The 15,156-nt window shown below is 48.6% G+C and overlaps 1 protein-coding gene across 1 annotated transcript in view; it reads left to right on the forward strand.

The window, feature by feature from the left end:
* The first annotated feature begins 743 nt into the window (after positions 1-743).
* Positions 744-15,156, forward strand: part of LOC141166152 (transmembrane protein 53-like) — a 44,282-nt gene continuing 29,869 nt past the window's right edge. The window contains exon 1 of the mRNA XM_073652557.1: positions 744-1,081. Within this exon, the coding sequence (XP_073508658.1) occupies positions 1,007-1,081 (75 nt within the window). The 5' untranslated portion in view covers positions 744-1,006. The remainder of the gene's footprint in view (positions 1,082-15,156) is intronic.

Raw genomic sequence — 15,156 nt, forward strand, 5'->3', positions numbered from 1 at the left:
AATACAGTGTACACTCGGCCCACCCTGAATACAGTGTGCACCCCCCATCCTGCCTACAGTGTACACTCCCCCCCACCCTGAATACAGTGTGCACCCCCCACCCTGCCTACAGTGTACACTTCCCCCCACCCTGAATACAGTGTACACTTTCCCCCACCCTGAATACAGTGTGCACCCCCACCCCACCCTGCATACAGTGTACACTCCCCCCCCACCCTGAATACAGTGTACACTTTCCCCCACCCTGAATACAGTGTGCACCCCCCACCCTGCCTACAGTGTACACTTCCCCCCACCCTGAATACAGTGTGCACCCCCCACCCTGAATACAGTGTACACTTTCCCCCACCCTGAATACAGTGTGCACCCCCCACCCTGAATACAGTGTGCACCCCCCACCCCACCCTGCATACAGTGTACACTCCCCCCCCACCCTGCATACAGTGTACACTCCCCCCACCCTGAATACAATGTGCATCCCCCACCCTGCTTACAGTGTACACTCCACCCCACCCTGAATACAATGTGCATCCCCCACCCTGCATACAGTGTACACTCCCCCCCACCCTGCATACAGTGTACACTCCCCCCCCCCCCCTGCATACAGTGTACACTCCCCCCACCCTGAATACAATGTGCATCCCCCACCCTGCATACAGTGTACACTCCCCCCCACCCTGCATACAGTGTACACTCCCCCCCCCCCCACCCTGCATACAGTGTACACTCCCCCCACCCTGAATACAATGTGCAACCCCCACCCTGCAGCTGTCCTGTTCAGGAACTGCGCATTAGGGAGCGTCTGCCAATAGCCATTACTAGTGGAGACGCACAGCTATCCTTACAGCGCATCTCTTGTATTGGATCCTCAGAGTCAGCCCTCCATGGAGAGTTGCTACCACAGCAGCAGCTCGTTGTCACACTCCCAATATGGCAGATCTGGCAGTGCTTCCTGTAACTTGCACACGCTCCCTTACCCAAGGTCCTCAGCACTCCAGGCCGGGTCATGAGAAGGATTCTGGGTGACATGATGTGCGCCCTGCGCCGCACTGTCCAGAGCACAGCAGCCTACCTGCGGACGGTGAGTGCTGGGCCGGGACATGGCGGGTTAATGGAGTGCTGGGCCGGGACATGGCGGGTTAATGGAGTGCTGGTGATCAGAGCAGCTGATGTCAGTACTGGAAGGAGGGGCAGAGGCTGGCAGTGCATGTGCTCACCCTGCAGAGGATCCTGCCAGCACCTTGCTCTTCAGATCCTTCTTTTCTGCCCTCAGGCCTCTTTCAATGTCCGTATTATGCACAGACACCACGAGTACTCATTATAGCCTATGGTGATCTTCACATGTCTGTTTTTCTCCTGGCAGCACAGATGACACAAGCCAATACAAGTCTATGTGTCTGTGAAATACAGGTACATCACACGGATGGCATCAGTGTACCATCAGTGTGCCGTCCGTGTCTGACACCGCTACGTATAGGATCAGCTCTGTAACTTCATTCTTTCTGTATCCATACCGGAAAAACTCTGATGACACCGGTCCTGGTTTTATACGGATGTGTGAAGGGGATCACGTTCAGTATTTGGTCAGTGTTTCACATCAGTATTTGTAAGATAAAATCATGAGTGGGTGATAAATACAGAAGTGGTGACGTGTTTCTATAAGGCTATGTTCCCACGATGAGCCTTTGGTGAGTTTTTGAAGCTGCAGAATTTCTGCACCTATTATTTATAGTAGGTTACTTGTGTTTTTCTCGCATTTTTGTAGCGTGTTGTTTGTCTCTGGCTGGCTGTCATGCTGTAAATAAAGCTGATACTTCCTAATATTTGGCTTTGACACGTTATTGCTATATTAGGATTACATGTGTTTCCACTGCAGAATCACTCTACTAACGAGGTGCGTTTTTTTTTTGCTGCAGATTTGCAGCATCTAATGTAAATCTATGGGGAAAATCCGCACACCAAACTCTGCGTACTCCCAAGACAAATTGACCTGCTGCAGATCTGAAACACGCACCGCAGGTCAGTGAGTGGGGAGAAGCCGGCGAACTCCCTCTTGTCTGACCATAGTCTATAGCGTGCTCTCGGTCACCGGTGGCTTTAGATTGTTTTTCTCTGACACGTCGCAGCATCTCAGAATCAAACATACTTGGCTGATTCATTACAGCCAGTGCCTGTCACATGCGGCCCAAGGATTTTTGTAGCGATCTGATGTGCCAGTAATGAGAAATCTAGTGTAAAAGCAATATGCAAATCAGGCTGGAAGTGCACTAGGGGCGTGTCAGTACAGTCGTGGCCAGAAGTTTTGAGACTGACACAAATTTTTGTTTTTCACAATTTGCTGCTTCAGTGTTTTCAGATCTCAATGTTGGCGTGCTCTGTTTTTTTCTAGCGCAAAGCACACAGACCCCCCCCACCCCAATTTTGTCCTATTCTGAGCCTCAACATCAGATCAGTATAGGAAATGTTACCCGTTTTTTCTCAGATCCGTGATTTATGACACTCCATATGTTTCTGGGTCCAAATGCTTTCAAATAAAAAAAATAAATAAAAAAATCGGACAGCACACGGTCGTGTGAATGCACCTTAAGGCAGACATTTCTATGGTTACTCGAGTACAATTAGTAGCATTTCATACACTTATACATTTTTCTTGAAGGGAAACTGTCAAGTTATTTTCTGATATAACCTAAGGCCACTACCTTTCTGCCCCATTTGACAGAATTCTATAACGCTGCACATATTACTCCAATTCACCCTGCAAGGCAAAAAAAGACCTTTTATTATACTTCCTTACAGTGCGATCCAGTCCAATAGGCATCGCTGCTCTTGGTCCGATGCCTCCCTTCTTCTTTCGATACCGTCTTCCTGTGCTTCATGTGGATGATGCATCCCTACCTCATCCACACAGTGCCCCCCTTCATGCTCCTGCGCCGGCATTCATCTCTGCACTGTCGAGGGAAAATCAAAGTACTGCAGTGCTCCGGAAAAGCATAAGTAGGTGAGGTGAGTATAATAAAAAGGTTTTTTTTGCCCTGTAGGGCGAATTGCATACATACAGGTGCATCTCACTAAATTAGAATATCATCAAAAAGTTAATTTATTTCAGTTCTTCAATACAAAAAGTGAAACTCATATATTATATAGCATCATTACAAACAGAGTGATCTATTTCAAGTGTTTATTTCTGTTAATGTTGAGGATTATGGCTTACAGCCAATGAAAACGCAAAAGTCATTATCTCAGTAAATTAGAATACTTTATAACAGCTTGAAAAATTATATTAAAATCCGAAATGTTGGTCTACTGAAATGTATGTTCAGTAAATGCACTCAATACTTGGTCGAGGCTCCTTTTGCATCAATTACTGCATCAATGCGGCGTGGCATGGAGGCGATCAGCCTGTGGCTCTGCTGAGGTGTTATGGAAGCCCAGGTTACTTTGATAGCAGCCTTCAGCTCGTCTGCATTGTTGGGTCTGGTGTCTCTCATCTTCCTCTTGACAATACCCCATAGATTCTCTATGTGGTTACGGTCAGGCGAGTTTGCTGGCCAATCAAGCACAGTGATAGTGTTGTTTGTAAACCAGGTATTGGTACTTTTGGCAGTGTGGACAGGTGCCAAGTCCTGCTGGAGAAGGAAATTTCCATCTCCAAAAAGTTTGTTGGCAGAGGGAAGCATGAAGTGCTCTAAAATTGCCTGGTAGACGGTTGCGCTGACTTTGGTCTTGATAAAACACAGTGGACCTATACCAGCAGATGACATGGCTCCCCAAACCATCACACTAGACCTCAAGCAGCTTGGATTGTGGCCTCTCCACTCTTCCTCCAGACTCTGGGACCTTGATTTCCAAATGAAAATTGCAACTCTGGGACCTTGTGGAGTGTGTCAATGACTGCCTTCTGGACATCTCTCAAGTCAGCAGTCTTCCCCATGATTGTGGAGCCTACTGAAACAGACTAAGGGACTTTTTAAAATGCTTATGAAACCTTTGCAGGTGTTTTTTGTTAATTATTTTAATTTACTGAGATAATGACTTTTTTTTTCATTGGCTGTAAGCCATAATCATCAACATTAACAGATATAAACACTTGGAATAGATCACTCTGTTTGTAATGACTCTATATAATATATGAGTCTCACTTTTTGTATTGAAGAACTGAAATAAAGTAACTTTTTGATGATATTCTAATTTAGTGAGATGCACCTGTATGTGGAGAATTATGGATCTGCTGCAGTTCTAGCAGTTCTCTGAATGCTATGCTCTGTATAACCCTGTCCACACCACTGATTGGCAGCTTTCTATGTACACTGTGCATAGGCAGAAAGCTGTGGTGGAGACTGGGTTATACAGGTGCAGTCAATGGTGGGGATGGGGCTATACAGAGCTCATGAATATGGAGGACTACGTGGCAGCAGGTTTACTAGTCCTCTAGTGATAAAATCACAGTTTGATCAGCAGATTATTATAACTACAGCAAGCAGCCCAGAAAGGGACATCACGGTCTCTGTCTCTACATTATGCTGCTCTCATATCAGGGAACAAAATCTGATGACAGATTCCCTTTACGCAATTGATTTGTGGGTCATTCCACATCAAGTGGACCAGTTTTAAAAATCGTCCCCACTCGACCTTCTCCGCTTTTGTTGAAAATTTATAAGGATGTACATGTATGTTTGAAAAGAGGTTCTGTAAATTTTTAGGGCCAGATCTCAAATACATTGGGCACTGTTGACCTTTCACTGGAGGTTCCACAAAGCCTGCGGCTTCAGCTAAGAGGATTTTGCAAACTTTGGCACATAGACATTAGAGTTCTATACTGGCTATGATGCTGAAATTTAGCATACTAGCTCAACTTTTGCTGCTAAACACGATAAAATTATTACCGGCTATGACAAAACAATATTTCGGCCGCAATTTTGTGTCAAAGTAGCTTGTAAAACGCGTCGCATAAAATTTATGCCAAACATTGTCCATATATAACTCAAGACCAAAAACCAATAGTAACTGGTGCTTTGCCCTGTACACCAAACATCTACATGACTTTGCATTGCTGCAATATCACGGTCAAACCATATGTATTTGTGGAAATATTCACACCCACATATGATGAAAAACGTAAAAAAAAACGAATTTTAACTATTTTTAGGTCAAATTTCTCAAAAAGGGTACCCCTAAAATATATTAATTCTGATATCATTAGAAAGAGCACATTTTTCTCTGCAAGGATCATTGTTTTTTTTTTTGGAGTCTCTCAGTTTAAGAAAAGAAAAATGCCACTGAACATGGTGTTATTTATTAATAAGCAAAGAATGGTAACTGCACTATTCAAACCCTTGCGTTGGTCCATGGTGGTTATACCACAACCAATTCCCTAAGAATTGGTATTATAATCCTACTAAGAATTGTAATAATGCTGTCTTTCGAGAATTGGCAGCCCCATCGCCTAGGAGCCATGGCCGATAGCCGTGCAAGGCCAGCCGCGGGCGGTCTCTTTATCGCAGGTTCCGAAGCCTGAGGGTGGGTGTCTTTGCCTAGGATCCCAAGCCTAATATTGGGTATCTTTTGTTTGTTCCCAAGCCATAATGTTCAGTCTAAGTGGTCTGGAATTTGCAACATAATCGGTTTAGAGAAGCTGTATTGTCGGCCCATTGCTGTTGCAGCTGGTGCTGGAATTATTGCAATGATTGACTGCTCGGGAATCCAGCATGTATCATTTCTCACAGGCCAGTGAAAGAAGCTAGCTGGTCCATGAGGATGCATACAATTTATTAATGCATCATGGTCGTCGACTGAAATTTCAGAAATATTTCCAATCCACCAGTTCCTATCGTAAATGCAGGCAATGTATTGCCCTGGCTGGAGGTTTGCAATTGGCACAAAAAGCATTTCTGATCTGACAGATCTATCTACATGGGCAATGAAAGATGATGGGTCATTTGACACCCTTGAAATGCAAATCTTTTTGTCATCAATTGGCACAAACTGGTGATTTTCTCTTGTTCCAGCAATTGTATGTCCATCTTTGAACCTTTCCTCTTGAACTACCCGTATTTCGTCAATTTTTTCTTTTGGAACAAAAAAAATTTGATTCCATGCAGTTGCTCGTTGCAAAAGTTGAATAAATCCACCGGGGTCAGTATTTGGTTTTCAGTTGGGCGTTGAAGACTGGCACGAGCTGCCAACCTCTTTGCTGTCTTTCCAATCCCATCACAGGGCGACTTTCCATGACTGGTACCAAAAAAATTCCATTCAGCGCTGATATTGAAATCAGCATTGTGGTGGCACAAGTTGAGAAAATTTTTGTACTGGGCTGCAGATCCATCGCTGAAGTAGTGGATATGACGAATCCCATAGATGAGAGTCTTGAGATACTCCACAATTACTGTTAAGAAAGTGTGGACTGCAACTGTGTCATGTCGTGAGCAATCACTGATTATGCACAAGCTGATGTTCTGCGCAGCTTCACCATTTAACTCCTTAAGTAAATTACAAATGGGTGTACTGTAGCTTGACTATTTTCCCAGTGGAAACCTTGAATGGCATCTTGGGTGTGAATATTTCCACAAATACATATGGTTTGACCGTGATATTGCAGCAATGCAAAGTCATGTAGATGTTTGGTGTACAGGGCAAAGCACCAGTTACTATTGGTTTTTGGTCTTGAGTTATATATGGGCAAAGTTTGGCATAAATTTTGCGACGCGTTTTACAAGCTACTTTGACACAAAATTGTGGCTGAAATATTGTTTTGTCATAGCCGGTAATAATTTTATCGTGTTTAGCAGCAAAAGTTGAGCTAGTATGCCAAATTTCAGCATCATAGCCAGTATAGAACTCTAATGGCTATGTGCCAAAGTTTGCAAAATCCTCTTAGCTGAAGCCGCAGGCTTGGTGGAACCTCCAGTGAAAGGTCAACAGTGCCCAATGTATTTGAGATCTGGCCCTAAAAATTTACAGAACCTCTTTTCAAACATACATGTACATCCTTATAAATTTTCAGCAAAATCGGAGAAGGTCGAGTGGGGACCACTGGTCCACTTGACATGGAATGACTCTTGTGTGATAAATGCAATGCCTGGGGAGTAGGCAGCTGTGATCCCCACCCATGTTATTAATTATGGAATTAGGGCACCTGTATAATGTCTGCTGACAAATAAGGAATATAGAAGGAAATGTTTTTTTGCAGTGATTCTTATAACATAGTTATTGAATTCACACAGTTGTACCTAGCATCTGTGTAAGGGTCGCACAGGCCGAGGTGTATTACAACCCTAAAAACTAGTGACACTGGTTCCCCAGGGTGTATGCGCTGGTGACCTTTGTAGATGTCTGCCTCGATGGTCGCCTACTGGAAGATGACTCAGGGACACAGTGCACACGATTATAAGAAAGAAGTCCTTTCAGTTTGTAAAAATAAATCGTATTTTACTTGGAACTTGATTAAACATATATAGGTGGCAGCAGAAATAAAATTTGGTCAGTGCATCTTCTTTCTTAGGCCGCGTTCAGACAGCTGTATTGAAAATTGGGCCAGTCGTGGCCTCATATTGTGGGCGTAACTGGCTTTGTGTGCTCGTCCGCGTTGCAGATGAGTGCCAGAGCTGCCTTTCATTGCATGTGACGCCCCCCCTGGGCCGTGGGGTACCCGGAGCCGGGCCGGTAGATGCTGGGGGTTGTAGTCACTGTGGCGGTGACCCGGGCCGTGACCCAGGGCGGTCAATCCAGGGGTAGTCTATGTGTAAAGGTGTTTAATGTCCGACTACACCACCTGTGGAATGCGGTCAATAGGACCCGCCGCTGTGGAACAGTCCTCTGAAGCTGGTGGTATAGCAGCTAAGATAGTGTAACTCCCCACAGGAAGAGTGTAGCTCCAGGGCAGCGAGTGTAGTTGATGGTGGTTATGGTGCAGGTAGTCAGTAATGACACAGTCAGATCGTGCAGTCCCAGGGTCTTTACTCGTGGCAATTATACAGGCCCCAACGGGAGTACTGGCTAGTAATAAGGGTCCGGTCGGTCTGGGAGGAAGCATAGAGTCCCCCTGGCCAGGTGGAGTTGTAAGCCTGCCGTTCTTCCCTGAGTGTAACATGCTGCGCTCACCCGTATGGCTGGCAACTCGGGCTTTGTGGATTCCTCGCTCCTCTGTGGCGGTGCTGGTTCCCTTTGTGCTGCTGAGCCTCCGGGCTTCTGATGGGGCCAGGAGACCTGCAATCTCCTGCCCTGCGGTATCTGCTGCTGGGTTTGCAGTCCCCACAGCCTCGGACTCCGGTGTCCGGTACTCTGTGTATACTGGCCAGGACGAGCTATCTCCAGCTCCAGTCCCTGGCTCCTTGCTCCTTGATGTCCTAATCTCAGCTCCCTGACACTGAACTAAACTAACCCCGCCCCCAGATACCAGTTGCCAAGGGGAGGAACTCCCCTTGCTGGCCTGGAACCAGGAAAGTGTTGCATGTGTAGTATACCTGACCAAAAGGGCCCCTGCTTGCTTCCAGACATGGTATTACCTCTTTTGAGGGAAGCAATACCACTGTGGCAACCAGGCCCTCTGGGGTGCCACACATGCATTATTCTAGCCGTAAAACAGAGCAAAGTAGTGCATGTTTCAAATTTATTCCCTCCCCCCACATAGACCATTGGTTTACATGGAAACCAGCCAAGTGTATTTGCACACTGCCTATGATGGGTCCATGTTCTGTCTGTGGTCTGTGGCACATGCACAGCTCACTGACCAATTTATACAATCGTTTCAGGTATTGTGGTTATATGTGTAGGAAGATTTCTTGTAAGGCTGTGTGCCCACTATGCTTTTTTCCGCTGCAGAAACTCTTAAAAAATGCTTGGTAGAAGGTCTGCCATGTTCCCCAATGATAATCCACACATGCTGCGGAAATTTCCGCTGCGGATTATCATTGCGGAAAAATCCGCAGCACTACCAATTATTTTGTGGAAGCACGGCGTTTTCGCCACCATTGACTTGCATTGAAACGCATTGAATCCGCATCACTGCATCTGTACATGCGGAATCCATGCGTTCCAATGTGTGGATAGTACCCGAGTCTGGAGAAGAGGAGACTCTCCTCTGGACCCGGGTACTATAGAACCTGTAAAAAAAAATAATAAAATAAAAAATAAATATTATACTTACCTTCTGATGGCCCCCGGTGTGCTTGTCTTGGCTTTCCGGCAGCTCGCGGTGGACTGAAGGACCTGCGCTGACGTCATTTAGTCATGTGATGGCGCTGACGTCGGCAGGTCCTTAAATCTACCGTGAGCTGGACAAGGACACCGTGGGCCATCAGAAGGTACGGTAAGTATAATATTTATTTTTTATTTTTTTTCCATTCTTTCGGTCACACTATATAAATCCATGGTTTCATGGATTTATATAGTGTGACCAAGTTGTCAAGCACTTTCCAAGTGATGCTAAAATGACCCTCCATACTTTCAGAAAACCTTCCCTTCTTCTGCCCACAGGTTTTTTCAGCCGGGCCCAGGAATGACAAGCTCAGCCTTTTCACTAACATATCGAAGTCTAGCCTACACGTTGCCTTAGCTCTTCCTCTTCTCCTTTGCTGTCTCAGGATTAACCCAAACCCTCACCTATGCCTTCCTGAGCTCCGTGCCCACTTCAGCTGAGCTCTCCTTCCTTTCTGCTTCATTTTCCTGGTTATCAAAAGTGCTCCAGCCAAGTCTGGGGTCTGAACTGCTACTACTACAATCTAGTTTTTTTTCTTACACCTGGTTGTCAGACTTCCTCTCAGGACTCATTCACACCACCATATAAATCGGATGAGTGCTATTCAATTTTGTTATCGGCTAGCGCACTGACCAATGTTGTCCAATGTGGCAGTGCTGATGACCATTTTTTTTTTTTTACTGACTGTATCTGTCTGTGAAAAAAATGATGACATGCTGCAATTTCACTCTGAAATTGGATGGATGTGAGAAAAAAATAGGATGCCATATGGAGCCACAGTACAGCATCTGATTTTTAAAGATACGTTACACTCCTGTGGCATTGGAAAGTGTATATGGTCCTGTTTATGATTAATAGCTGCTTAGAAAAAAACGGATTGCACGCGGATGACAAGTGAGAAAAAAATTGTCCTACTTTTCTGGATGAAAATCAAACCCATTTATGCTAAACCCCTGTAGACCCCCCAAAAAACTTTTTTAAATTCGCGCTGCATGGTAATCCGGTCAGTGTGATCCGATGGACATGGTTCGGGGCTTCTCCATCCCTCTCCCCGGCTGCTGCTCGTCATCCTCCTTCTTTACTTGACGTGGATGACGCCTCCCTGCCAGGCAAAATCTTGTGCCTGCGCACAGAAATCGTGACTCGCGCCTGCGCACTATCCTTTGCCCTACTTCCAGCGCATGCACACTTATGTTTTCGGCTGTGCCCGCAGTAGATGAAATCATAGTGCACAGGTGCAAGCCACGATTTCTGAGTGCAGGCACAAGATTTAGCCCGGCAGTGTGAATGACGCGAGGCGTCTTCCTTGTCAATTAAAGAAGGAGGATGACGAGCAGCAGCTGGGAGGAGGGATGAAGAGGCCCGAAATCTCGCCCATCGGACCGGACAAACCAGATTACGATGCAGTGCAGGAGAATTTAAAAAGGTTTTTGGGGTGTCTACAGCGGGAGTGAGGGGGATATATAAGTATTTATGGAATTCAGCATAGGCGCTGCATAAGGTGATAGTTTTAGTTCATGTAGGACAAAACTGGTGACCAGTTCCCTTTAAAAAGAACCTGTCATCACAGTTATGCATGTTAAACTAAAGGCATGCCCATAATGGCGCTGTTACACTGATTTAATACATACATTCAGTGAAGAAATCCGCATCTTGGTTGTATTAAAATCATCATTTTTGGTTTTGGTGTCCGTGCATGGGGTCGGGCCTGTGGGTAGGGTCTTCGGCTCTGTCACAGTCCCTTCTCTGCCTCTGGTGTCTTTCTCCTTTTGCTTATTTAAATTTCGCGCCTGTGCTGTCCTAGCTGCAAGTGGCACTTGTGCAGATTCATCTCCTGGCAGTCTTGAGAAAAATGGTGCCGGTGCATGTGCAGATTAAGATCTCAGCTCAATGACAAGCCGAGACCTCAACCTGTGTACACGCCGCCACCGGCGCCATTTTACTGAAGCCCACCACAAGATCAATCTGCACAAGTGCTGCCCGTGGCCAGGATGGCGCAGGCGCAATATTTAAGTAACAGGATAAAGACACCATAGGCAGCGAAGGGAACAGGGCACAACCGAAGACCCTACCCCACAGTCTTGGCCCAATGCACGGAGACCAAAACTTCTAATGATTATTTTAAGACAACTAGGCTGTGGATTTTTTCACTGAATGCATGTATTAAATCAGTATAACAGCGCCATGATGTGCATACCTTTAGTTTAAACCATTAGTGACCACAAATACGACTTAAAACTGACCTGAGATATAAAGTGAATAGCATCCCCCGACGGGTGAAAATGCAGCAGCTGTCAGCTGTACACTATAGCTAGCTCCCTGCGGCATCAGCCACGATCAGTGCACCGACCATGACCATTTAATCTTTTAGGTGCTGCTATCAATAGTGACTACAGCATCTAGATGGTTAACAGACTATGCGGGCTCCATCTTTAACCCCATCGGCACCCCGAGATCATGATTGTGTAGTCCTGATGGTTGCCATGGCAATTCACGGCTAAATAACAGCTTTAGAGTCTGCTGGTTATAGCGGCCTGTTCAGAAATTACCAACATTTAGGTGGTAAAAATAATATTTTTCTTTCCTGTCATGCCACTTTGCATTAATTCCTGAAAAGTACTGTAAGGCAGCGCTAGTCATCATGCTGGGGGATACTCGCTGCACCGGGTCAATTAAAGCACACCAGCCACGTTTTCCAGTATTTTACAAACCAGCAGCTTATTTTACTTCATAACTGCTATAACCGAGTCCAACTCAGTGGCTCGCCGACATATTACATATAATGTCCAGGAGCCTTTCAAGTGGCATACAGGCCCACTTGGCTCCAGTTACAGCCTCCAGCAAAGTCACTTATAGCAATGTCCATATAATACAGTGTTTTACCTTTGCCGGGTTTTAGCTGTTTCAGTCAGTTTTGTTCTGCCACCACTGTGGCTTTACGGCTTCCCAGATGGGGGTCTCCAGCCTGCGTTCCTTCAAAGGCTACTGGTATGTTGTCTCACCTAACATCCAGCCTTTTCCTTCCAGGACTCTTGCCTTCCAAGCCTCTGGCCCTCCAAGGCTACTGGTATCGCTTACACCTAAGGATCCAGCCTCTGCCTTTCAGGCTTCACCAGGCTTCACTAGGCCTCACTAAGCCTCTCCAGGCTAGCAGTGTCCCACATGGGAACAGGCCTCACTCCTTACACACCCTGTCTCAAAACTACCAGGGTTTATATATCTTCCAGTGCACACATGTAGCACCCTGAGGATTCGGCTGCTACAGGGGTATTGCACCTCAACCCAGAGGTGTGATATTCCACTCCCGGGTAAGGATGGAGTGTGGAACTGAGCTCGGTAGGCTGCATGCACTACATACATCCCATTTCCGAGGAACAGGCCGACGGTACTCCCACTTAGAAATGTGTAGGTACGACCGAGTCTGTTCCTGGCTGGAGTGGGAGGGGGGTGGTACATCCCAAGTAGTGTAGGGGCAGATAGGGGGAGCAGCCTGGGTAAAGATAGGAGCTCATTGGGTGCTGGTCACCTGAGCTCACACATAGAGGGTGTATATAAGGTGGGCACCATCAAAGAACAGGGTCAGTCAGCCACAGTCAGTCAGGCTGTGAGTCTTTGCAGAGAGAAGTCAGAGGAGCAGAGAAGCCCCAGAGAGAGAGAGAGGAGAAAGTAAGAGAGACCCAGAGGGGGAAGCAGAAGAGAGGACTCTGAGACCCCAAATTCAATCCCCGGGTGAAGAGTCGGCATCAGGGTACCGGAACCCAAGCTGGTGGGGGCAAAAACACACCCCAGCCAGAGACCGGAGGCCGTGGGCAGCGTCTGCCACGGCCACCCACCACATCCACCACGAAGGCATACCACGTGGAGGGTCAGGGAACCCAAGGCCAAGGGTCTCCCAACAGAAGGCCCGAGGGAGCTGGACCTGGGTGGATCACTAGTGGGGACGGCCAGAGAAAGGACAGAAGGAGAGCTCAGGGTCACGCTCCGGACTCGCTTGGGGGTTGGCTGGATCCAGGACCTGGTGGATGCAGCACGGCTCGGGAGGTCACTTGAAGCTGGAGTGACCGGAACATCAGCAGTGAGTAAATACCCTAAACTGCATAACCCGACTCTGTCTTCCTTTAACACCTATGCTGCACCACCACAACCCCCATCCTCTGCACCTGACCCCCTGAGGCTATACCCCACCCGTTGGGGGTTATACCACCAAAAGCTGCACCAACACCATCAGCCTCAGCGGACCCTGCTGCAGCGGCGGCCATAGTGACCGCAATACAACGGGTGGCGTAGTCGACATTAAGAACTTAATAACATCTGTAGGACTGCCACATACAACTGAGTTTGACACCCTGGGCACGGACCGGGTCACAGCCACTCGGAAGACTACAACCCCCATCTGATCCGGCTCCGGATATTCCCCTAAAGAATATGGCCCAGGGGGCGCGTCAACTTTGGCGTAGTCGGCAGGATTACGTGCCCGCAACACCCGGGTACTGCGTGCCTGAAGAAAAGTGCAAGTTTACCTCAAAAAGAAGTCTCCTGCCGGTTCCGGAGGGTCCCCGCCATCGGACCCCATCACCAGTCGATTCCCGCCGGTTGTCCGCCATTAACAGCTTTTTCCCGCCATCTGCAGAGTTTCCCGCCACTGGGAAGCGATTCCCGCCATTTCCAAAGGTTTCCCGCCTTGGAAGAGCGGACGCCATTATGGGCGTGCCAGAGGGTGGCGAGAGGCCACCTCCCATCGTGGGCCAGGACCGAAAATGGCGCCAAAAGTGGAAACCGCCCCCACCAACAGAGACTGTGATGCTAGAGGTGTCTGTCAGCGTGAAAGAACTCCCCCTGGAGCTGACAGTCACCAAGTGGCCCCGGGACGGCCCTCGAGGTGGGAGGAGACGAAAGGAGAGAACAAAGATGGGTGCCGCCTGGAGCAGTCGAGAGCGAGCGCACCCGGAGGCAAGAAGCCTGGAGAAGAGTAGCGGAGGAGCTTACCCGGAGATGGCGAGAAAGCAGAGCAGCACCGGCCCGTTGGCCAGGAGCCTGCTAGAGACAGAGGAAGGAGAGCAGAGCAGCACCGGCCCGCTGGCCAGGAGCCTGCTGGAAGAAGAGCAGAGCAGCACCGACCCGTTGGTCAGGAGCCTGCTGGAAACCACGACCCCACTAGGCCTAGTGGAGGTCCTCGCACAGCTCCCCCGAGACCGGGAGTGTGCACAGACTGCCCTGGAGGGCCTCGCACGGAGGATGGCCCGGGTACAGCGAGAGACATTGGCGGAGTGGAGCCGAGAGATGGCCCAGCAAACCAAGACCCGGAGCACGCCAGCCAAGATGAGGAGACAGACCGCCTCTGAGGATGGCGCGGGAGGACCCAAGGCCGGAGACGGCGCCGAGAAGGGAGCCGAACGCATGGAGGCAGGTAAAGGGGACGTCTATACCCCAAACCGGGAAACCGCTTACCTGCCCCAGCTCCCCGTCGCAGAGCCCGAAAGTCCCCCTGCTGTGCCCGAAAACGCCATGTCACCGACGCAGACTAGGCCCCAACCGGAAGCCGCCGCCGCGACCCCTGTGACGCCATGCGCAACGACCCCGAGCGTGGCAAAACAGGAAGTAACACCAGCCTGGTCGCAGGGCCTAGAATTCCCGGGCGTCGCATCACCAACAGCGCCCCCTACCTCCGCAGGGCCTCCGGCCTGGCCGCAAGGCCAGGTAGCCCAGGGCGCCGCCGTCCTAACGGTGCCCTTCACCTTCCAGGTGCCCCAGGCCTGGCCGCAAGGCCTGGGTAACCCGGGCGCCACCACCACCGCGCCCGCGCCCGTAAAACCAAGGGTGCCGCGTCTGGGAGAGGACTTGTTTGCCCAGCACACGTGGCCGGACGGGCAGCCTTTCATCTGGCCCCAGGAATATTATGGACTGGAGCACCAGAGGAGGGTTGGGGCCATGTGTGCACCCCTGATTCCGGCTCCGAAGCCCGT

Source organism: Phyllobates terribilis, unplaced genomic scaffold (assembly GCF_046119375.1).
Source record: "Phyllobates terribilis strain yellow unplaced genomic scaffold, ASM4611937v1 Scaffold_11__3_contigs__length_659146591, whole genome shotgun sequence".
Lineage (NCBI taxonomy): Eukaryota > Metazoa > Chordata > Amphibia > Anura > Dendrobatidae > Phyllobates > Phyllobates terribilis.